We start from the raw sequence: 23,689 nt of genomic DNA on the forward strand, positions 1-23,689 counted from the left end.
CTTCAATACTATTTAAATTGCTCTAGACCATAGAAAAGAAAGGAAAATTCCAGATTTTATTTGTAGAGCTTGCATGAAATTGATAACAACATCTAACAGTGCAAGTTCAAAAAAAGAAAACTACAGATCAGTCATACTTATTAATGTCAAGCAGCTCTTAATAAAATAAGAATGGATGGATATGTTAATTTAAAAGCCTACGTGGAGAAACATTTGAGGTATTTTCACTGGATTCTAGAACTGACAGGAATGTCCTTCATCAGCACTGTTAGTCCCATTCTTCTGGTGGGACTGACCAATGCAGGTAGACTAGAGAAGAAAATGACAATTGGAAAGGAGAAAGTAAAACGATCCTTATTTGCAGATAAAATAATTGTAAACCTGGAAAATCCAAGAGAATAAAGGGAAAACCTACAATGAACAATAAGAGAATTAAGGAAAGGGTTATGTATAGAAATCAATAGTTTTGATACACATGGTTAATAATATGAATCAGGGGAAAAACAGCAGCAGCAGCAACAAAAAAGATGATAAACCTAGAATTGTTTAACATTTATCTAAAAAGGGTTCAATATGCTCTTGAGGGACACAGGAAATTTAATTATATGGAAAAATATACCATGTTTCTGTACAGAAAGATTGAATGTCATGAAAGTGTTATTTATCCTTAAGATAACTTTTATTTAGTGCAATTTCAATAAAATACAAGGAAAATTCTTTAAACTAGACAAACTTATTTTTAAAGATCATATGTAAAAATAAGCAAAAATAGATGTGAAAAATTCTTTAAAAGAAATAAAGGAGAGACCAGCCATCTCTTACCAGCTATTAAATCATGGTATAAAACTATAATATTTAAAACAGGGTACTGGCATATGAATAAACGAGAAAATTTCAAACTAGACAATTCAGAAAGAGATACAAATATATTCAGAAACTTAGTACATCTAAAGGTGGCATTTAAAATCCATGGAGAAAGATGGATTATCCAATGAATGATGTTGGGACAGGTAGCCCTCTAGATAAAAGTGAAATCCAATCCCAGTTTTATACCTTTTATCAAAATAAACTTCAGATAGGATTAAAGAAAAATATGAAATTGAGACCATAAATGTATTAGAAGAAAGCTAGATTTTTAAGTTTCAAAAGGGGATTTTTAAATACGACACAAAACCCAGAGGCTGCAAAAGAAATGATTGACAATTTCAACTGTAGGTACATATAAGTGAAAACTCTCAGCATGGAGAAAACACCATAAATAAAATTAAAGGCAAATGACACACTGGGAAAAATATTTGTGATTTATAGAAAAAATAAGGTAAATTTTCTTACAGTATAAAGCACTGCCATAATTAATATAACAAAATACAAAGGAAGAATTGGCAAGTAACATAAACTGACAGTTCATGGAGAAATAAAAGTAGCTCTTAAATATTTGCAAAGTTTCTCAGCCTCCCTTGTAATGAGAGAAATAGAAATTGAAATTAGAATGAGATGTGTTTTCACCTCATTTGTCAAAGATCAAAAAGTTTGAAAATACCTTGGGTTTATGTTTATGAAAGTTTAAGAAAACAATCTATGTTCCTGGTAGAGTGTAAATTGGTAGTAGTAATACAAGGTAAACTTATTGAATACTTACTGGTTCAGGCACTTTTCTAAGTACTTTACATTTACTTATTTAGTCATCACAATTACCTTATGTATAAAGTACTATGATTAGCCTCCTATTACAGATAAAGAAATTAAAGAAAACTTAGACAAGTAATCCAAAGTCACACAGTTGGTAAATGGCAGTCAAGATTTAAGACCAGTTACTATTACTCAACTATCCAGTTTTTTGGATCACAACTCTTAAGTTGTTTCTATTCTGAGTCATTTAACAATATATGATAAAATCTCAAGAGTGCATGTCCTTTGATCCAATGACTCTACTTCTAGAAGTTTGTCCTGCAGTTTATTTTGCATCAAATAGATGGAAAATTACATTCATTGCAGTGTTATTTGAAATAAAGGACGATTGGAAACAACCTAAATATCCATCCCAATGGCTGGTTAATTAAATTGTGGTTCATTCATACAAAAGAATACTAGGTGCTTTTAAGTAGAGTGAGATGGCATTCTATGTAGTGATATGGAGTTGTCTTTAAAATGGAATAAAAGGAAAAAGTAAGATACGGAACAGTTGTAGGGATGCTACTGTGTATGTGAAAAGCTATAGAACATATATGCATGTCTATATGCATAGAATATTTCTAGGATTCTCAAAGTGATATCCATGGTTGTTTCCCAAGAGGGAAACTTGATGTCAGGAAATGGGTTGAATAAGGAGATTTTTAATTCTATATCTCATGTATGTTTTAACCTGTACAGAAAACAGTCAAGTATGTGGTTCTCAAATATAGAACGTTGGCACTGAGGTTTACTTGGTGAAGAGCATAGCCTGGGGCCTCAGACTGACAGAGAAAGGGGCTTTGGAGCTCCTTCAGCTCCAGGCAACGTTGCTCCTCCCCTAGCTTTGACACTGGATGGAGGGAAGACAAGTTCTTAGAGCTCTGTGTCCTCAGGGCAAGACACCCACTTCCCCTACCCACTGCTCTACTCTCCAACCCTAACTTCGGCAAACCTTATCTCTTTCACACCTTGTCACTGCCTAAGGCCCTTCATCACCTGGATCCCTATCCCTCTAAGGCTCTATGTGTCCCCTAACCTGACACATTCCCCATTCTTCTCAACTCCAGATACCATTTTGTTTTGCCCTTTGGAATGAATGGTCCATCATTAGCAAAGTCTCCTGTATTTTCAACCTTTTCCTAATGTTCCCCTCACTTTTGTGCTTTAGTAGAGACTAAACTTTCACAGAGGCTCATGGCTTCCCCTGCAGTCCTTTCAAGTGGTGACAGTTTTCTCTGCCATATATCTCACACCACTGTCCTGAAGGTGTTGTCAATGTCTTAATATCTTCCGTCCATCGCATAGCTATTTTGAGACCATTTTCTCTCCTTATTTTAAAACTCCTCAGCATTGAAGCTCAATCTGTTTTCTTTACTTCTTGAAGACTAAAGCTCTTATCTCATTGTCACTGTCTTTGGACACTACTCTTGTTATAATTTTATATGTTTTTGTAGATGTTCTCTCAGTTTTTGGTCTCCTGTCTTTTAAGGGTCTTGACCTGCACTTACTTTATTTCATTCACATCCTCCATAATCATACTTCTAGAGCAGTGATTTCCAGAGTGTGTCCAGACCAACATCATTGACATTTGGGAACTTGTTATAAATAAATATGAATTCTCAGACCCCAGCCAGACCACTGAGCTCAAAACTCTGGGGCTGGGGCGCAGAATCTGCATTTTAAGAAGCATTTCAGATGATTCTAATGAATGAGCCAATTCATTAGATTTTGTTATTGTCATTACTAATAACTTTCTCAATCTCAATTTTAAGCATCGTACTCTCCACCTGTTGCCTTCTGTCTTCCTGGCTTACCTGATCTGCTCCTTCAATTCCTAAATCCTTCAACCCCACTGAGACCACAATTTATTAATTCTACCACTTTTTCACTAGTTCTTACCCATCATAAGTCCTCACTTTCCCCTTATCCAGCTACACATTTGAGTACTCCTTGGCTCTTGTTTCGCATACTTTATTCAAACATTCAATAAATCCTGCCAGCTCTACCCTCAAAATATATCTAGAATCTAACCTTTTCTTTTCTTTTTCTTTTCCTTTCCCTCCCCTCCCCTCCCCTCCCCTCCCTTCCTCTCCCCTCCTCTCCACTTCCCTTCCCTCCCCTTCCCTTCCCCTCCTCGTGCCCCGCCCTGCTCTCCCTCTCCTTCTCTTTCCTTTTTTTTTTCATACAAGGTCTCTCTCTGTCACCCAGGCTAGAGTGCAGTGACATCATCATAGCTCACTGCAACCTCAAACTTCCGGGCTCCAGCAATCCTTCTGCCTCAGCCTCCTGAATAACTAGGACTATAGGCATGTGCCAACACACCTGGCTAATTTTTCTATTTCATTGTAGAGGTGATGTCTTGCTATGTTGCTCAGGCCAGTCTCGAACTCCTGGGCTCAAGTAATCCTCCCATCTTGGCCTCCCATAGTGGTAGGATTACAGGTGTGAGCCACTGTGCCCAGCCTAATTTTTCTTATAACCTCTGCTGCAATCATTCCAGTCTAGGGACACTTATTCTCATCTGGAATATTGCATGGTTCTTATATTTGTCAGCCCTTGGCCCTACTTTCCACATAGCAGCCAGAGTGTTCCTTTTAACATGTAAGGTTATGTGACAACTTTGCTCAGAATCCACCATGCCTGTTCTCTTATTCAACAAAAGCCAAAGTCCTGGTATACGCTGACAAGGCTCTAGGAAATCTGACCTTCCTTGGCCAGGGGGTCACTCCCACCTTTGCCTTCCCTCTCTCTCACTACTGATCTTTATTTTTGTCTTTAGAGCATATCACCACTTGACATACTCTAAATTCTCTGATTTCTTTCTCCTGTGATTAGAATGGAAGCTTCATAAGGGCAGAGAATTTTCTTTTACACTGATAGAGCCTCAGGTTCTAGAACCCTGCCTGGCACATAGCAAGCAGGCAATCATTTGTGAATAAATGAATGAGTATAGGAAGAAGGAGAAATAAAAGTTGGTTTTTATGATAACATCATCTTTACTGGGACTGCCTCTGCTTGAGAAATGACACACAGTATTCTTTTTTTTTTTTTTTTGAGACAGAGTCTCACTTTGTTGCCCGGGCTGGAGTGAGTGCCGTGGCATCAGCCTAGCTCACAGCAACCTCAGACTCCTGGGCTTAAGCGATCCTACTGCCTCAGCCTCCCGAGTAGCTGGGACTACAGGCATGAGCCACCATGCCCGGCTAATTTTTTTGTATATATATTTTTAGTTGGCCAGATAATTTCTTTCTATTTTTAGTAGAGACGGGGTCTCACTCTTGCTCAGGCTGGTCTCGAACTCCTGACCTCGAGCGATCCACCCGCCTCGGCCTCCCAGAGCTAGGATTACAGGCGTGAGCCACCGCGCCCGGCCCAACACACAGTATTCTGATAAATTTACCAAGGAAAGTAATTAATCTGGATATTTAATCTGATTTTTTGCCTTTGGGATTTAAGCAAGTTTCTTGGTCTTGTCATGTTTTATTAATAGTAAAAGTAAGCCCTAGGTTTGCTGCTTATTTCTTCTTGGCTAAAGGACAGCAGTACTGTCCTTTACAGTGTTTTTTTTTTTTTTTTAAATCTAGAATCAGACATTGAATTTAGTTGTCATCTCTTTAGTTCCCATTAAAGGATGTTACCCTTTGTAATTATAGTAAAGTTAAGAGACAGGGTTTAAGAATATATAAATATTTTGTCCCCAACTGCCCATCACTGGATGGTTTTAGCATCCATTGATGATTCTTACCTGAATCGTAATTATTATAATGGCTGAAAACAGTGATTTTCTCACTCTAATTCCCCCATATTTATTAACTATCATTCTACCATAGGACAGAATGTTCCCTACCTGTCCTTTGTTTGTTTAGTGTCCATATTATTCATGGAATTGAATGTATAGAAAATTCAATGTTGTATAATATATAACTGTTGTAATTGCATTTTGTGTTGTCTCAGGGTTGGCCAGTGGAAATCCCAAGACTTTCATCAGAGGATTTTTGTATAAATGACATAAAAATAGATAACAGAGGTACCTAGAGTAAGGTGGGAGCAGAAAAGCCAGAGAGGTGAATTCTGTTGGTGATTTGGAAAGACTTCAGTGAGGAAGTGGTATTTGAAGTGAGCTTTGAATAACATTTTGACAAAAATGAGGATGATGTAGAACAGAAAGGAAAAACTGCCTGAACAAAGAAAGGCCTGTCAGATTTGGTATTTGGCAAAAATACAGTGGGTCCAGACCATGATGAGAAAGTTGAAATGGAATATAAAAACTCTGCAGTTTCATGGCTTCGTGTATTTCCCAGGCTGGTCTCACTGTCTAAAATTTCTATCCTTGCTGTTTTGCTAAGGGGTGGGATGACAGGTAACAAAGGAGAGAATTTTCAGTTGTGAAAACAGCATAAGCAAGAGCCTCACTCAAATATTCCCTTCTTGCAGCCCTTTCCAGATCCCTAGTAAGAATTAACCACCCTCCTCTCATACAGTCCTGTTGTGCTTTGCACGGCTTGTTAACAAGTCTATACTGTCTTGTGTTTATATTTGTGGATATATTTTCCTCCTTTAAAGCATGCACCACATCTTAATCACTTTGCCCTTCTTCCCAGTGCCTAGCACAAATGCTGAATAAATGTTTCTCAAATGTGTGTGACAGAGAGAGGAGATGAGATCAGTTTGGACTTGGGAGAGGGAGGGCTCTGAATGTCGTCTTAAGGGGTTGGGGCTTGCTCTGCAGGCAGCAGTGAGCCACAACTGCTTTTGAACAGTGCGGCACTGAGTACAGCTGTGATGCCAGAGGATGCCATGGAAGGGGAGGCAGCAAGGGCGCCCGTGCGGTGGCACCGAGTCAGAGGACAGCAGCGAGAGAGGGTAGAGGGCATGGAAGCAAAAAGCTACTGCCTTGTGAACCTGGGCACTCACTCGAATGTGGGAATTGGAAAAAGCGAGGCATCGAGCACGATTACTGGGAATGTTTAAGGAGTTCACCATGGCCCCATCTCTTCCTCATCCAAAACTCTCCCTGAATTCAAAATAGTATGTGCTGCTGAAATATTTTTTTGTGTTAAATATGATGAGACATGAAATATTGTCTCTACTTGACGGATGAAACACTTTCACGTAGTGGACAATTTTTACTTATCTTTAGTAATGGTTTTATTAAAAATGGATGTTAGTAACTGCTTTTGTAATCTTGAAATGTGGCCCTCTGAGAGCGCTTACCATAAAAGAAACGGTTGTCAGCTTTCTTTTGGCTCCTCTGTCCTGCCCCTTCCTAACAACAGAAAATTTGCTTTGCACCTGCTCCAACTGGGTTCTAAGTGATAAGCATCTTGCAAACCCAGAAAATTGTAGTATCAAATCTCAGCCCCAACTGTGAGGCAGCACTATCATCGAATCCCTGTGGGGAGGCGTTGCTTTCCCGATTCCCGGAGGAGTTCTTTCTCCCCTGTCCCCTTTTCAGGCTTGAACTCTGACCCAAGCCCTCTTTTTAGCTACCAGCATGCATCGCTCTGGGTGCTGACACTGACCCATCCCTGCTCACTCCGTTCTGCCCTGGACTCATCAGCAGGTCAGGCGTTGGTAGCCCTGGGGTCACTGGGGTGCCCAGTTCCAGTAATGAGCACATTTAGCTAAGGAGAGGAAATGTACCCTTCTATTTGTCACAGTCCATTGCTTTTTTGCAGAAACAAATGCTAAAGGAACATTTGATAAATTATCTGTGATTTAGTAAATATACATAATCATTGCCTAATATTCACAAAGTTGCTTTTTTTAACATCTTCCTTCATAAATTAATTTTTTTTATAACTCATGAGTTATTTTAAGAGGGATATGCCTATTTAACTGCTAGGAAAACATAAATGTTTTAAAATGTCATATTCAGGAATACTCATGCAAAAATTTCAAATAAAAATCACAAGTACTATTTAAATGTGTATAACATTCTAACAGACTTGTGTGTCATTTTGAAGGAAAAGAAAAAAATGCTGACAGAGACTCTATAACTTTGTCTTTATGTTTTCTTAGGTTTTTCAAACAGACCAAAGTCATTAAAAATACTCCTTAATCCCCAAAGTCACAAAAAAGAAGCTATCCAGGTCTATGATGAGAAGGTTGAACCTCTGTTGAAGCTTGCAGGAATAAAGACTGATGTAACAAGTAAGTCATTTTCATAATATAATTTTGCCATTTAAAAAACACACTCATGGAAGCAAGATAAACTGAATTTATTCTCAGCTGAAACTTGGGAAGCTACTCGTAATGCCTAAATCTTTTTTATGTCTTCTATAACCTACAGCAGCCAGCTCCAGGGTTATAATTTAATAATTTTACTTTCTTTTTTATTGTGTTATTTTTACTAGAATATAAACATTTTCTCTTTAGACCTTTTTCAGCCTTTTTTTTTTTCAGACACAATTGTTAGGTATGATTTTAAAGGGCGCTGTGTACTTTTTGATATCTTCATTGAGATGTTTGCAATTTACACATTATTTCTGCAGTTAGGCAAGAAATTGATTTTTGCTCGCTTTTATAGTTGATGTCTTTCCATAGAATCTCTCCTTAGGTTGTTTTTGTTCTGATTCTGACCCCTGCTGGTTAGGTCAAAACTAAGCAATTAGTTGCTGGTTATAGATGGTTTAGAAAAGCCAGAAGCTTAAATTCGTCGTCTAAACTAAGAAATGTGCTTAGGGTTGTGCCAAGGAAAATAGAAATTTGCTAATGCTAAAATTAATAGAAAGAGGGTTAATAATAGCCTTTTTTATTTTTATTTTGGTGACCAATTTCTTTGTTTCCTTGAGACTTTTATTTTCCTGTGGCAGGGGACTGAGAAGAAGAGTTGATGCTATCAAGAATTACAACTATTCTAGCTTTATATCTATGTATCTTCACTAACACATAGTGAAAAATTTTAATCGATGAAGAATATTATAAAACAAGGCTACTCAGGAGACAAACCCAGAATGCAATTGGAATCTCCTAGATTCCTGGGGAAGGGATTCAGAGTGACCTGGCTTTGCTCAGCTGGAGCGAAGGGAGATGGGTCTCACAATGTAAATGAGGTCATTGAAGCCGACACCTCCTGACTTGATGGATTGGGGTAGAAGGAATTCCACCCCCACCAAAAAAGAGGGCAAGCTTTGTGGGAAGGTCAGCCACCCCAAAAAGCATCTACAACAATAGAGATTCAAAAGAAACTACCACAAAAAACTCAAGAGGAATTTCTGAATTAAAATAAAGTTGTAGTGAAGAAGTTAACCTTCCATGTTTATGACTTTTGGCTTAGTTAGAGGCAATTGACAGGGAAGAGAGAAAATTCAGATCTGTTGTTCCTTTCTACTGAAGAATTTCAGATTGGCTGAAGGAAAAGTTTGAGATTTGTATTAGGGTGAGACAATTAAAAACTGAATAAAGTTATGGGCAAACTCAATAACTATTTTGTGTCATTGATTTAATATGTGAATACTACAAAACAGTTTGAAATGGATATTACTATCTACCATTCAGTTTAAGAATCTCATGTGGAATGCTTGCTCTGTGTTAAACATTGTGCAGAATGCAAGATGAATAAGCTATCATACCTGCTTTTGAGTGACTTTTAGGTTATTAGGGATTCAAATGGATATTTAAAACTATTATAATTGGGACGTACATAAAAGAACTATGGCATCTCAGAGGTGATATTAATCTTGATCAGGAGGCTCAAGGAAAGCATTTGAACTAGACAGTTTTTAAGAGGCAGAGAAGGCAAAAAGTGAGGGAAGGCAGGCGGGCTAGTGGACATGAACAAGTTGGGCGAGAGAGAGAGAGAGAGAGAATATTATACCTGTAATATCTTGGGACATTTGTTCCATGACTTTGCTCTACCTTCCTCAATTTTGACTTCATGAAATCTTATTCTATCATCATTAAACATCTGCCAGTGAATTGGATCCTTTCTTATTCATATCTAGTGGAGAAAGGTGTATGTGAGAGAGAGACTCAACATGCTTTAATTTTGAAGATAGATTAAAATTTATTTCCTTTCAGTTGACTGGACTAATATAGTATCTATGCCCAACCTGGAACAATCATTCCTTTCACCATCAAGACCCTTTCCAGGGGCTGAGGTCAGACCCCCTTTGTCCTGAAGGCTGAAGATGCTGGAACTGAATCTGGATTATGTTATGAAGGGCAAAATGGCTTCTGGGAAGGCTCCCAACAATGTATACTATAGGAAGTTTTAGTCCATGTTATGGATCAGTCTTTATGCTACACTCAGCAGTTTACTCATCATGCATTGATCCACAGTTGGTATAAATTTTTTGGAATCTGATTTGGCAAGAATGACTCCACCAGCAGAATAAGGATTAGAAAGAGAGGGAGAGGGGCAGAGAAAAAGCATCAAGATGTGCTTTCCTTTTTAAAACAATTATGTTGGAAAAAAATATGTTCTAGGGTTTTCCCCCCTAAATTTGTAAATGGTAAGTATTATATTTAGTTTAACATGAAAACAATAGAATATTACATAAAGCAAAATTAGAATTTGCTTACATATTTGTGCAGAATGGCTAATTATTAGCTGCCTAACACTCCTCCTACAGGCAAAATTATAAATTACATCCTTTGTTTATAAAACAATCAGTATGTGTATTGGCTAAATGTTTATATAAAATATTTCCTATTTTGTGTGAAGGGCTGAATAAACATGCAGATATTTGAAAAGTTTTAGTCTTCTGACTACCTTACCGTGTTGTTTAGGGGTTCAAATAAGATAATATATTTGAAACTACTTTGTATATTATAAAGTGCTATAGAAATATGGTCATAATGCTCTTAGTTTCAGTTTCATAAAATTATGTACTAAGATTCAATTCATGCTTTATTTGAAAGAAAAAATATATGAAAAAGGAAAGCAAAAAGGGTATATATCTTCTGCATATTCAGTGAGACCATTGTTTTAATGTTTCCTTATGTGCATTGGTATGTCCAAATGGAAATGAATTATAAAATACTATATGATGATGAATTCATTAGGAAATAGTGCTGTGTAAATATGAGGCATGACTTGAAAAATTACAGCTAGATATATACATTCTAAAGTACTGTAATTTTTTAATACATTTCTTTTAAAAATGGATCTTACCACATTAATAAAAATATGCATCTTTCATTTTAGCTTGTGCTGAAACCCTGAATACTTCTGAATATAGATCAACATCTTTTGAAATATTTGAGCTAAAAATCACATCTCCCTTCTTCTACCACCACCAATGTAATATCTTATTTACTAATAGCATCAGAAACACTTCCGGAAGAAACTAGAAAGAATTGAGTTATTTTTCCTAATAACATGTTGGAGCACTAATCAAAGAAGAGCATGAATGATAAGCCTACGTTGGCATATGATATTATTTCTTTCTCTTGTTCCTAACATAAAACAAACTTTAGAGATTGTACCATTAAAGGTATGAGAGGTACTTTTAAAGATCATAAATTCATAGGATAATTCTTAGAACAATAGAGTGAAAAAGTAAAGGCAACAGAGAAATTAGACTGAAAAGCACATTGGAGGCCATGTAATTCAGTTTCTTCCATATGGGTGGAATACAGGTGTGTGGTACTCCTTGTGGGTAACCACTCATCCTTGGCCTGGCCACCTAAGTTAGAAGCAGAACATGGTGTTTCTGGACAGTACTGTCCAGCATTCTTATCTTGAGTTCAGAGTCACTGTGCCTTTGTGCAGATTAGAAGAGGCACCTCTTCAGTGTTGAGTTCCAAAAAGGTGTTCTTTCTTCCTGGCTGATTGAGCCTAGGGTCACCTGGCTTGTTGATCAGGAGCACTGGCTAGATGGCAAATCTACCCTGTCTCTTTGCCCAAGTGCCTTTGTGCTAGGCATAAACTGCACAATTCAGAGAACTTGTGAGCTGATGTTTCCTTCCTTGTAATTTTTATCTACTAGAGTGAATCTTACCTTTTGTAGTAATATAAAATCTGTCCCATCTAGTGTATAAGAGTCATTGAGATATTTGAAGACAGATTTCCTGTCTGCCCTTGATCTCTCTTGTTCCTGATAGGCACACCCCTCTGCTTCTGTCACTCTTTGTATTAACAGAGCTGCTAGAACTATTCATGGTCCTTATCAGTATCATGGTCAGAGAAGCTTATCTGAATGCAACTTTGATCTCTGCCAGCTTAGGGCCTAAACACCAGATAATTTTACCTCCAGGGAAGAATTGTAAGAAAGTGGGGTTTTTTGGCATTTTGCTCTTCTTTCTCCTACGATCATGCTTCTAACTTTTGACCCTTTACCAAGTCTCTTTGTATTGTTTCTCTTTGGCTATTTTGGGCTTTACTTGAAGCCTTCCATTTCTTGGAAATACCTCTTACCATTCCAGATCCCACCCAGAAGAAAGCTAGGCAATCTGATAAAACTGTGTCCCACAAGAGGCTGGTAGTCTGGGACATTACTCCTTCCTGCATTTCACCTGCATTTTAATAAAAATCTGCATAGTAAATGTTCATGCATCATATGCAGCTAGAGAGAAATAATTCTGGGTGAAAGGTTTTTTTTTTTTTTTTTTTTTTAATTACCTCTTAATATGGCCAGTCCTATGCCCAACACTCAGCTGTGATTTAGGAAGTTGGAACTTTACACCTGGGGACAATGAAGAGTCATGAATGGGGTTTATGCAGGAAAATGATATGATTAAATATGTATTTGAAAAAGGTCATTCTGGCTAGAGTGGGAGAGAGGTTGGAGAGAAACAGGAAAAAAGCTGTGTTAGTACAGTTTGAGTATCCCTTATCTGAAATGCTTGGGACCAGGACTGTCTTGGATTTCAGATGTTTTTGGGTTTTGGAATATTTATGTTATACTTACCAGTTGAGTATCCCTAATTCAAAAATCTGAAATCCAAAATGCTCCAATTAGCATTTCCTTTGAGTATCATGTTGGTGCTCAGAAAATAGATTTTGGAGCATTTCAGATTTTGGATTTTGAGATTAGGGATACTGTATACAGAAAGATGATTAGTGACCAGATCTAGGGAATTGGCTGTGAGAAATGGAGGGATGCTGCAGTATAATTTAAAGACAGGAACAACTGGCCTTGGGCCATATGTGGTTATGGAGAGTGGATGAGAGGGATAATCTAAGAAGTCATTTTCCTGTCTTGGAGTGGACGATGGAACACATTAGAACAATATATTTGAAGGTGGACATGATGAATTCTGTTTTGAACTTATGAAGTTTGAAGTGACTATAGGAAAGAAAATGACATCTCAGCATTCTATTCTGAAAGAATTTTATCACCAGATCACAAAATGTTTTCCTTATGTCCAAATCAAATCTCATCTGATTTTATTTCAGTCTATTTCTTCTTCAACATGCAGTATCAACCTCAAGACATTATTCTCCTCTAGTCTTGTCTTAAGGAGGTTATATTGGCACTGAAGGGGAGGGAGGATGCCCTTAGTGGAAACAGTGTTCAAATACCTGTAAACTGGGGGGTTTCTGAATCTCCTATATAGAAAAGGGCACAGGGTGGTGCTCTCACAGGGAAAAGGAAAGTAGAGGAAAGAAAAGGCGAGGTTACATGTTTTGAAATTGCATTTGTCTTGCAGTCCTCTCTGTATGTTTATTTGGAATGAGATGATTTGAATCTAACTCTCTGATTCCAGGGCCCATAATAGCCTGTCTAAATACATACTTTCTTCTTTCAACTGTACCTAAATAGTAGTCCAGATCACTCTTTATCTTTTGTCTTACATTATTTATCTTTGTAATCACTTATTACTACTTCATATTATATATTCATTTTTTAATTACTATACATTGTCTAGCTCCAGAGTGTAAACTCCCTGAGGCCAAAAATTTTATTCATTTAATTCACTCTACTAATATATTTTATAGATGTGAGTTTCCTTCATCTTTTTTGTCTCTATCCAGATACTTGATTTTATTTAACTTTTACAATGTTACTTAAAAAATTACTATCCTTGGACAGTTTGTATTAGTGTATAGTCAAATTCCACCCATAAAATCAAGGGAAAAAATAGACTATTTCAATTTTTTTGAATAAAAATAGCATTAGGCCATAACATAATTTTAAATCTCATTTGCATTGAATTTGAAAAACTTTACTAAAGTAAGCTTTGTTATAAAAGCAAGACTTGGTAAACCTATTCTCAGCATAAATATTTCTTCATAATATCCTTAATTATTTTTAATGTGTATGTGTGAGACATTTTATTATTTTGCATTTTAAGGTTGCAACTACCTGCTGTAGTTATAAATGATGAGCACAAATCTTTTATAACTTAACCTTTCAACTTTATTAATATTAATATTTTATATCTAGTTTTATAGCTTTTTTTCTGATTAGAATTTAACATAGAGAGGTTTTATTCATGTGAATGTTAATGGCATTTTGAGTAAGCTATGGGAGAATTACAATGTAACACTGCTGGATACAGAATGATTCTTTTAGACACCAAGACTAATAATTTTGAACAATATCTAAAAACATTGTAGGAAAAGCTTGAACCATGCTGGCACCAGGGACAGACAGGCATGAAAGATTAATGTAATCTTGCATATAATGATGCACATTCTTACACAAAAAATCCATCTGCAATGTCATGTCAGTCAGCAGAAATCTTTGATGGGTGGATACAGCTGGGCTGCCTCTTCTGGCAGAGCTGCCCTGGAAAATGCAAAATGTGGTTGTGATGCTTGGTGCCATCTGCAGTGTGCCCATTTATCCTGTCTTCACTGGCATTTACAATACTGCATAGGGCATCAGTGACGGTGGAGACAGCGATACGGAATGACAGATTCATTTCCTCAGAGGACCCGGGCTCTGGTGGGCTTCCGTGCCACTCTTCTCGGGGCTGGGTCTCTTATCATTGGTGTTGGCTTTACTTCATGTTTTCCCATCCAACTCCTCCTCTTTTTAGTCTAGCAGTTCCAGATACACATTCTTCTGGTTTGTAAATCTTACACTAACCTTTCAACTAATTTATTCATGTAAGGTTGCCAAAGCGATTTAATATCGACTGTTTGATGCCAGCTAATATGCCTTATTTTCAAAATACTGCTGCTCCTAAGCCTCTGACTTAAAGGACATATGTCTTATTTAGGGAATACTAAACGGACAGGCACCAAGATAAATTCTCTAACCACTATGTGTGGGATATCCCCAAATGACTTGTGCAGTTGGAACAAATATATGACCCTCTTTTACATAAAGCTATAAAACACATCAGGCAACTAACACTTAATCCTCTTTTCCATGATTAAAATATAAATATTCAAGAATAAATGTTGTTTTATGACTTGACCATATGTGTATCATATTATTTTGCCAAACCAAGTTAAAAAGTGTAGATCATTATTTAAAACTTTCACTTTGTGTTTTTTAAAATAGTAACAGAATATGAAGGGCATGCTGTGTCGCTGCTTAAGGAATGTGAACTCCAGGGATTTGACGGGTAGGTCACATTATTAATCTATATGGATCTTATAGTTCATGTTATTAAATTTTTTGTTAGTTTTTAGCCACATATTTGGGAACTAAAATTTTTAAATATTTGTGATATGTATAATTAGGCTCTATTTTATCCACGTCTATGTAATAATCATTAATGTTAATATAACATCATCTACCTCAGGATCTGGCATAGGAAAGCAAAAGGAGGAATCCAATTATAAGTACTGGCAAATCACAGTGTACTACCCTATACTCACCTAATGTGCATATATTTGCATCTATAATTCTTAATTCTTAGATTGTATTGTGTATCTAGGAAAGCACTGATGGGGAAGATATATTGGTCATATGGCATTACTATGCTATGATTCTCTTTTGCACATTTACTGATAATTTTAATAGCTACTCATTGATTAATTTATCTGTGATTGGGGGAGATATTTTATATAAACATTTTCAGAATGAATAAAAGATACTAATTTTAATATCTCATAATTTAGTGACGACAGTATAAGTGTTTTATTCATAGTAGGCACTGGAAACCATTGTTTGCAATACAGTGGAGTGTGCAAAGATTGTTCACTGGCATCCAAACATTAGAACCAAGGCAAGTGACCTAAATTTAATAGCCATTTTTAAAAATTAGGGAAATCAATTTGCTAAAGTGCTAGATTGATATGTGGATTAAAACTTATTATATTCCTTTAAGGAAGATTTTTTTTTTTGAAGGGTGGATATTTGAGTTTAAAAAGTTGGTAAGTGTGTGAATTATTTGTGTCGCATGGAGATGAGCAGGGGACAGCAAAAGACAGATAAGGTCAGGAAAAGCAGCTGGGTCTTCACTTCCACCAAAGTGAAAGGCTTTAACCTTTTCCAAGAACTAGTAATGTACGGGAGGGAAGTGATGCAATAACATGGAGCATTGGCAGGGCTATTTTTCAGAAATGCTTAATATTTTTTTGATGAGGAGAAAACAACTGGTAAGGAAGAAAAAAATATACTTTTTCAGGAAGCAATTTAATTGAGGGAAGTAAATCTAGGTAGCAATATAGAAGTACTGAGAATCAAGAACATGAGTTAGGAGATTACTTTAGAACTTTATACGTAGAGGTAGACAAAAGGAATAATAGGCTACATTTAAGAAACTATCTTGCAAGTATGCAAGTTAAGCAAAGCAATTGGGAGAGTCATGCCCACTAACTATCTACGTTAATATGCTGGACAGTCCCAAACCAGAGCTTATGAGTATATGAGGGTGGCTGCATTGCAAATGAGTCCTTGCTTCAAAACTTGATTAGATGAATAATGACAATAATAGATATCACAGATATTACACCTGTTCTTATGCACCAGCATTATGAAGTGTTCTGCTGAATGTGTTATTTACAATGTTGTATTGTTAATTATACTATGGCAAGGATTAAAAAGACCTTTGCAGAATGAAGGGTATTGTTTAAGTGTGGTATGAGTATAGTAATATTTTTCTCTTTACTTGAACATATTTCTTATTTATTTCTCATGGCAAGTATTGTCATTTTGCAATGTGGGGCTAAAAGATATATAGATCTTTCAGTTAGAACCTGATTTTTTTTTTTAAATTAGTTTGGCCTCACCATTATTTGAATTGAGTTCCATTATTTAACTGCTTCTAAATGTTACAGCATGCTGATTTATTACAGACTTAACAATAATTTAAAATTTCCAGTGAAAGTCATCTGTGTTCCAAGAGTTTTTACATAGCTCATTTATTCCTGTGGGTTCAATTTTTTTTCAGTGGAAGCTGATAATTATCTTATAAAATGGTAATTTTATGTCATTGCACTTAGAATTACATAGAGGAGTATATGAGCAGAACAATAGAAACAGTTTCTTTAGGTACTTCAAAAGAACAATTCTCTCACTGGTAAAATTGTTTGAAAATAGAATATTGTACATTGGTGAGTTTCCTATGCCTGAACCCGTTCAAACAGTGGCTAAAGGAACATTTTCTGAGAAATTTATATAAAAGATTTAAGGATAGGATAAGGTAACCCCTAGATGCTATGTCATTTTGATGAGAGACAAGATCACATTCCTTGAAGAACTGAAGCCCAAAGCATCTCTGCCCGACTCTAGCAGAACTATTGATAGGAAGTGATAAGAAATCACCTAATGGTTTGGTTTCTAGATACAAGCTGGAGAGATTGATCAAGAAAGGTTCTATATATAATATTCCATAAACCAAATTGATTTGGTAAATAATGTTTAAGAAATGTTATTTCCTAAGATTTTGGAGTTTTTAAAAAATGAGTTACATAGGTTTCTATGGAGACACATTGTGACATATTTCTAAAGTCAACAGAAACAGTGTATCAGTACTCATGACAGCTGGTGCCCCACTCCAGTGTGTTCTAGTGATCCACTGATAAAACTTGTAGGAGCTTCAGATTCTATATGGCTCCCTGTTTACACTGGGCATGAATAGGAAGTTTTGTAAAGGATAAGGAAAGAATGATAATCAGCTGCATAGACTTGAAGCAATACCAGTTGTGTATATGATTATAGTTTTAAAAATCCGTAGCTTTTATGCAACTGTAAATATAATTCTTTGCTGTTTCACAATTTTAAAAAATATTGAATTATAGGGTTGTTTTGTTCATTGTACCATTAACTAGACTCATAATAATCTAGATATTATTTGGATAATATTGATACTTTATCAGATTGACTATGATATCTGTATTACTTAGGTAAAAAACAATCTCTTTTCAAGAAAAAAAAACAACTCTGAATTGAAGACCCAATAATATACTCTACTTTTCATAGATAATATTGATTGATAGATAAATATACAAACACCCACTTGACAAATCTTTCTTATCAATCTTTAGAAAGGGAAATAAGGCGTTAGCACCCAGTTTAACATTTCTAGACAGAATCATTCTGTTTGGAGCCATAGCAAGGAGTTTGCTTCTAAAAACAAGATTTGTCACATGCAAAGAATTAGTTCCTCTAAGGTTTATGTAGAGTAACTCTTAAGTGTTAAATTAACTCTATAAAAGGTTGAATATTTTGGGGTGTTTTTTTTTGCCTTTTTTTAATAGTATTCAGACTCTTGTGATGTTTTTGTATTAAGCACATTCCCTATATTGTGTCACTGTATCTGAACATGATTTTAATGATCTAATAGTTGTCAACATAAATAAATATATTCCCTCCTAACTCATTCAACTTCATATTGGTTCTACTGGAAAACTGATTTTCAAAATAATAAAATTCTCATAGGGCTATTAGGCTTCATATATAGAAATGGAGTGTAATGAATAATAGTGCAGTCTCTATGGCCAAATTGTCTGATTTCAAATCCCTGTTCTATCACTTACTAGTGGTATGACCTTGGAAAAGTTACTTAAGCTTTCTATGCCTTAGTCTTCTGATCTGTAAATTGAGGGTAATAGTATCTATCACATAAAGTTATTGTTCAAATTAAATGAGTTAATACATGGATAGTGCTATGAACAGTACTTAATATACGTAGTAATTAGTCACTAAATGTGACTAATTCTTTATTGTTATTATTTGTATTAGTTTCAAAAGATTTAACATAGAATGTGTTATTACAAAATTTCAAAGGTTTTTGTAACAAAAGATGCTCATAGAAAGTCCGTCTCTACTAACTCCAGCAATGAATTAACATATAAATGATGCTATAATTGTATGCAAGATTCCAGGAGTCAAGGGTTGCCATCCTATGTAATTATTATTAGTTCACATATTAGTCCTTTGGTGCTAAATTAGATTTTTTTTGGTGACTGCCTGGTCCTTTTAGGTCACACCCATATGTCAGCATGTAGACAGGCTTGCATAGGGGGTTATACTTTATACTTATTCTGGAAATTTCATGGAGATTTTTGAAATCAAACAGGGTAAGGTTCAAATCAAACTATGGTTGTCCCACTTATAAAGGAGATATTGCCTATTTCTCCAAATTCTGAGGATTTAATATTAATAGAAAAGAGTAGACATATCTAATGTATAGTTTGTCCTCAGTAGATATTATCCCTTTCTTTGAATCAGTGGCCACATTGTGCACTCCCAGAATCAGTTCAGACATAAAAATAATAATAATGCTCCTAATAAAAAATGACCTGGGTCTTATCCTGCATCTCTTCTAACCAGAGTGGACCTAGATGGCCCAGGCTACGTGGAGCCATAGGTCCTAACATCAGCTAGGTTAAGGGACTATAGGAGGATGAGAGGAAGGTAGAGGGAATTGATGGAAATGATACTTGCAGCCTCTCTGGTCACCACCCTCTAGAGCTTCCTAAACTTAGGGAACCAGAAACTCCTGCTGATTACGGCCCATAGGCTCTTTTGTTTGGCACAGAGAGGTTTTAAATGTACTAAATGCTAGTTGCTAGTATTTACAAATTTGGAGACTCACCCTAAAATCAGAATTTCAGACTTCTGTAGAAAAATCAGAACCGGCTCTGCTAGGCCTCCCACACGATGTGAGTGGGCCGTAGCTGAGAAGCTGCTGGCCGTTTAGACTAAGCATGTTCTTCCATTCCTGCTGGGCCCTTGTAGGCTTTGAGTTGTGACACCTGCTTTCAATATGCAAAATCATCCTCCTCTTGGGTAAATTGATGACATTTTGATGGTTAAGATTATTCTGTATCTTTTAAATACAAATGATTATGAAAACAAATTTCTGATACCTTATGTATTTCTTTTGTGGATCCCTCTGCCCATAGTCTACTTACCATGAGGTCATATAAAAACATTAGCAGTACTGTCTAGGATCAAAGGGTAGTAAAGCTAAATTTAGAAGTGCCATATACCAGCAATGTTAAGGAGATGAAAACCGGGTTATATTTGCAATTACTGCATTCATATATTAATGATGATTAGCAGTTCCTTAAATTAAAGCTTCATATTTTACATGATTTTTATTGCTGTCTGTCTTTTGAGAGCTTTATTGAAAATTAGGATTTTATGACTTTGGTTGGCATTAGTTAAATGAATTACATATGATAGTATTATTAACATAAACAAAATGAGGATATGCTTTTGGATGTTAACCAAGCAAAATGCAGGTCTGATATGAGTTAATATGTTCAAATGCTTTAATGCCTCTCAACTCTATATTTTGTCTGTTGGGAAGTATCTAGGTATCAAATTTGTTCAGTAAACTTTACCTGTGCACTGCTTGTGTCATCTTATCCATTGACACATACTAGCATGCTTGAAGGCGCATGTGAGTAGTCATGCATGTAGAGTATATGAGATTAGTCAAATATTTTGAAGTCTAGATTTCATGAAGTATTACCAGTCATTCTGATATTGTGCATCTTTTGCTTAACTTTTTTCCCAGTGTTGTCTGTGTTGGTGGAGATGGATCTGCTAGTGAAGTAGCCCATGCTTTGCTTCTTAGAGCCCAGAAGAATGCTGGAATGGAAACAGATGGAATCCTAACTCCTGTCAGAGCACGGCTTCCACTTGGCTTAATCCCAGCAGGCAAGGGAGCGACCACAGAGTCCTTAATTTGATCCTCCTCCATCTTTTCCTTTCTTACTTTCTAACCTAGACAGAGTTAAATGTACAGACTTTCAAGTCTGAAAGATCCAAACTTCTGGCATCTTGCTAGCAAATGTGAGATTTGGGATAAGTCATTTAACTTTGTTGAGCCTTATTTTTCTAATCTATAAAGTAGGGATAACACATATGCTATTCACTTCATTACAAGGTTATTGTACTAAATTAGGTGGCGTGTGCAAAGGGTTTAATACGTAGTTAATCAATAGATGGGATGATTACTATTCTACCTTCCCATAAGAATGTCTAATGGTCACACAGTACCAGCCAGATAGGAAGTTTCAAAACAAGGCCGCTCCAGTCAAACTGCTTACAATTCCACACGAGGTAAAATGTCGTAACTTGCATAACTGAAGTATAAACAGATAACCTTGAGAAGGCCAAAAGAATTCCTTCTGACTAGAAGGAGGATCAGAGTGCTGGAGGGCAAGCTCCTTAAGGGCAAGGCTTTTTAGTTTTTCATCCACTGACATTTCTTCAGCACCTGGAATAGAATTTGACACAGTGCATGTTCAGAGGCGCTTATTAAATGAATGAATGTAAGGAGGACTTCATATAGTAAATGACACTTGGATTAGGCCTTAAAATGGGTAGGATCTGACTTGAAAAGATGAGAATATGTTTTCTTGGCAGCAAAAATAATAAAAGCAAAGGCAAAACCCAGAAATGTTTGAGAAATAGAAAACAGGCTATTCCATGGGAGATGATGGTGTCAAAATAGGTCCAACCATGGAGGCCCCTGAGCCCACAGTAGGGGATCTGAACTGTATTTGATAAGCAGTGGGGAATATAGGATGTTTCAGAGCAAGGGAGTGACTTGATCGGAGTTTGTTCTAGGAGGATGCATTTTGCAGCATGGTGCAGAATGATTAAGTTAAGGGGGCAGGAGAAAGCAGAGGTCAGAGCCAGGGAGAATGGTTGGAGCAACACTTTGGTCCAGAAAAGAGGAAAACATCTTTCACAAGTTGATAATGTTATATATTCACTTATCCTGTAGTATTTCAACCAATGATAGTGAAAGGGGGTCATCATTTTTTTCATTTTAAAAACATCACACATTAGGGCTTAAAAAAAAGCAGAAAATGTATGTTCCCCTACTAAAATAGAAAATAATGCACATGGTCAGACAATTCAATGGCTATTTGATAATCACATTCATCTAGTATGAATCTTAGTATATTAAGTATTGTTAAATTGAAAAAAAATCAAAAGATATCCAAATGCCCTTTTATAGTATAAAGTCTTTAAGAAAAGCAAGAATTTAAAAGGAGAGAGATGCTTGGATTTATCCTTATACTCATGAAGTATATATAGAAAAACCTATAATGGTTTCTAAGTAGAAGACAGCAAAATAACCTTGACTGAAAGAAAAAAAAAAGATGCATTTGGGGCCATCTTTACATACCATTTTATTTTTTTGACTTTTTGGTGTCATTTTAGTAGTTCTGACTATGATGGTGGAACCTTTCCAAGATTTCTCTCCATGCAAAGTGTACGTGCTTAGGTAACTGTTTCTCTTCATTAGTACTTACATTCCTGAGGTCATTCATTAACTGCTCTGCATCAGAAGTGGAAAGACGGATGTCCCCACAGATACGCACTTGACATAAAGTGGGTAGTTGGCAACAAAAACTGGTGGTTATGCTTATGTTTTTCATCTGTAACTCAGATTTTATACAGGAATAGCACTGCATTTTATCACTGTTATAATTTATAAGAATGTTTGTGATTTTGTAAGCATTCTGTGTATTCCACAGATATTTGTAGAAATGCCATTTTAACACTTTTTGTTTTGAAGACACAGTACGCTGCCAAAACTCTAGTCATTATATAGGAGTTCCAGCTTTCTAATTCCACCTATTGGAGGAGAAAGTCATGTGTGGGATATGTTTAATATAAAGATTCTATGCCTAGTCAGGGCTTTCGATAGAGAATGGGAACGAGAGCTAGGCAGGAAGTTTCCAAGCTGAACATGTGAGACAGTCTGCCTTTGAAGCCATTTGCCTCCTGGAGAGAGACATCCAGAGGGAGAGTGTTTAGGAAATTACTCCACGAGCCAACAGATGAAGCTGCTGAATTATGGTCAGACTCAAATGGATCAGATGTGGGGAAGCCTGTATTTGAACTGCTGGCCATTAGGAATGGTGTTTGTTGCTATGGGAACTGGTGCTAAGGAACTATACAGAGAGATTCCGATTAAAAGGGGTGGGGGGTGGATAGAGAAAAAGCCTGAGAGGACATAAAAATAAAAAAGCAATCCAGTTGTTGTAAAACAAGGCTCAGTCCACATACTGATGGCTGTGAACCATATATTCCTATAGAGTTTACATAAATAAATTCATGCTTTCCAATTAATTTGAGGAGAATAAAATATTGCCGAGGGACTGTTAATTTCTATGATATTTCAGGCAAAGAACCAAAGTGTAGGTGCTGTTTCCATGAGAATTTTAGATATGCTTGACTAGGAAGTCATTACATCACATTTATCTGTTTGGATGTGGGAGACATTAACAGCCTTATGAATATTCATGGTGTCTGGTTAATTAAGTTAATTGTTCTGCAGAAGTGCTTGCACTTCCAAGGACAATTTTTTTTTCTTTCCTTTTTTTTCTCCCTGCCTGGTATTTCATTAGTGATGCTTTGCGTGAGCTGCTACTTCTGGCCTTACTTTCCTGTACTTGGAACATTTCACCAGTTCTGTGGAAGGAGTGGTGGGCAAAGTTGCTGGTTGTGTTAAGAAAAATAACTTTTCAGGCTAATTAAAATGTTTACCTTGAGGTAGAACATTTATAGCTTTTGTGAGAATGTTAAAATTACACCGTTGTTATTTATGTGAGCAGCATGTTCTTTTGGCATGTAGATATCTTTTCAAATAGAGTACAATTTCCTGAAACAAAATGTGATCCATCTTCTAGATTATCCAAACAAAATATAGAACAATTTATTGTTTTACAATTTTACCTTACACTTTCTCTTAA

The 23,689-nt window shown here is 36.2% G+C and overlaps 1 protein-coding gene across 2 annotated transcripts in view; it reads left to right on the forward strand.

Annotated features, from left to right (window-relative positions):
* The window catches only part of CERKL (ceramide kinase like), a 92,941-nt gene that overhangs the window by 58,834 nt on the left and 10,418 nt on the right, over positions 1-23,689 (forward strand). For both annotated transcript variants that reach the window (XM_045559317.1, XM_045559316.1), the window contains exons 3-5: positions 7,693-7,824; positions 15,075-15,138; positions 20,491-20,633. In XM_045559317.1, coding sequence (XP_045415273.1) covers positions 7,693-7,824; positions 15,075-15,138; positions 20,491-20,633 — 339 coding nt within the window. The remainder of the gene's footprint in view (positions 1-7,692; positions 7,825-15,074; positions 15,139-20,490; positions 20,634-23,689) is intronic.

The sequence above is a fragment of the Lemur catta genome, chromosome 8 (assembly GCF_020740605.2).
Source record: "Lemur catta isolate mLemCat1 chromosome 8, mLemCat1.pri, whole genome shotgun sequence".
NCBI lineage: Eukaryota > Metazoa > Chordata > Mammalia > Primates > Lemuridae > Lemur > Lemur catta.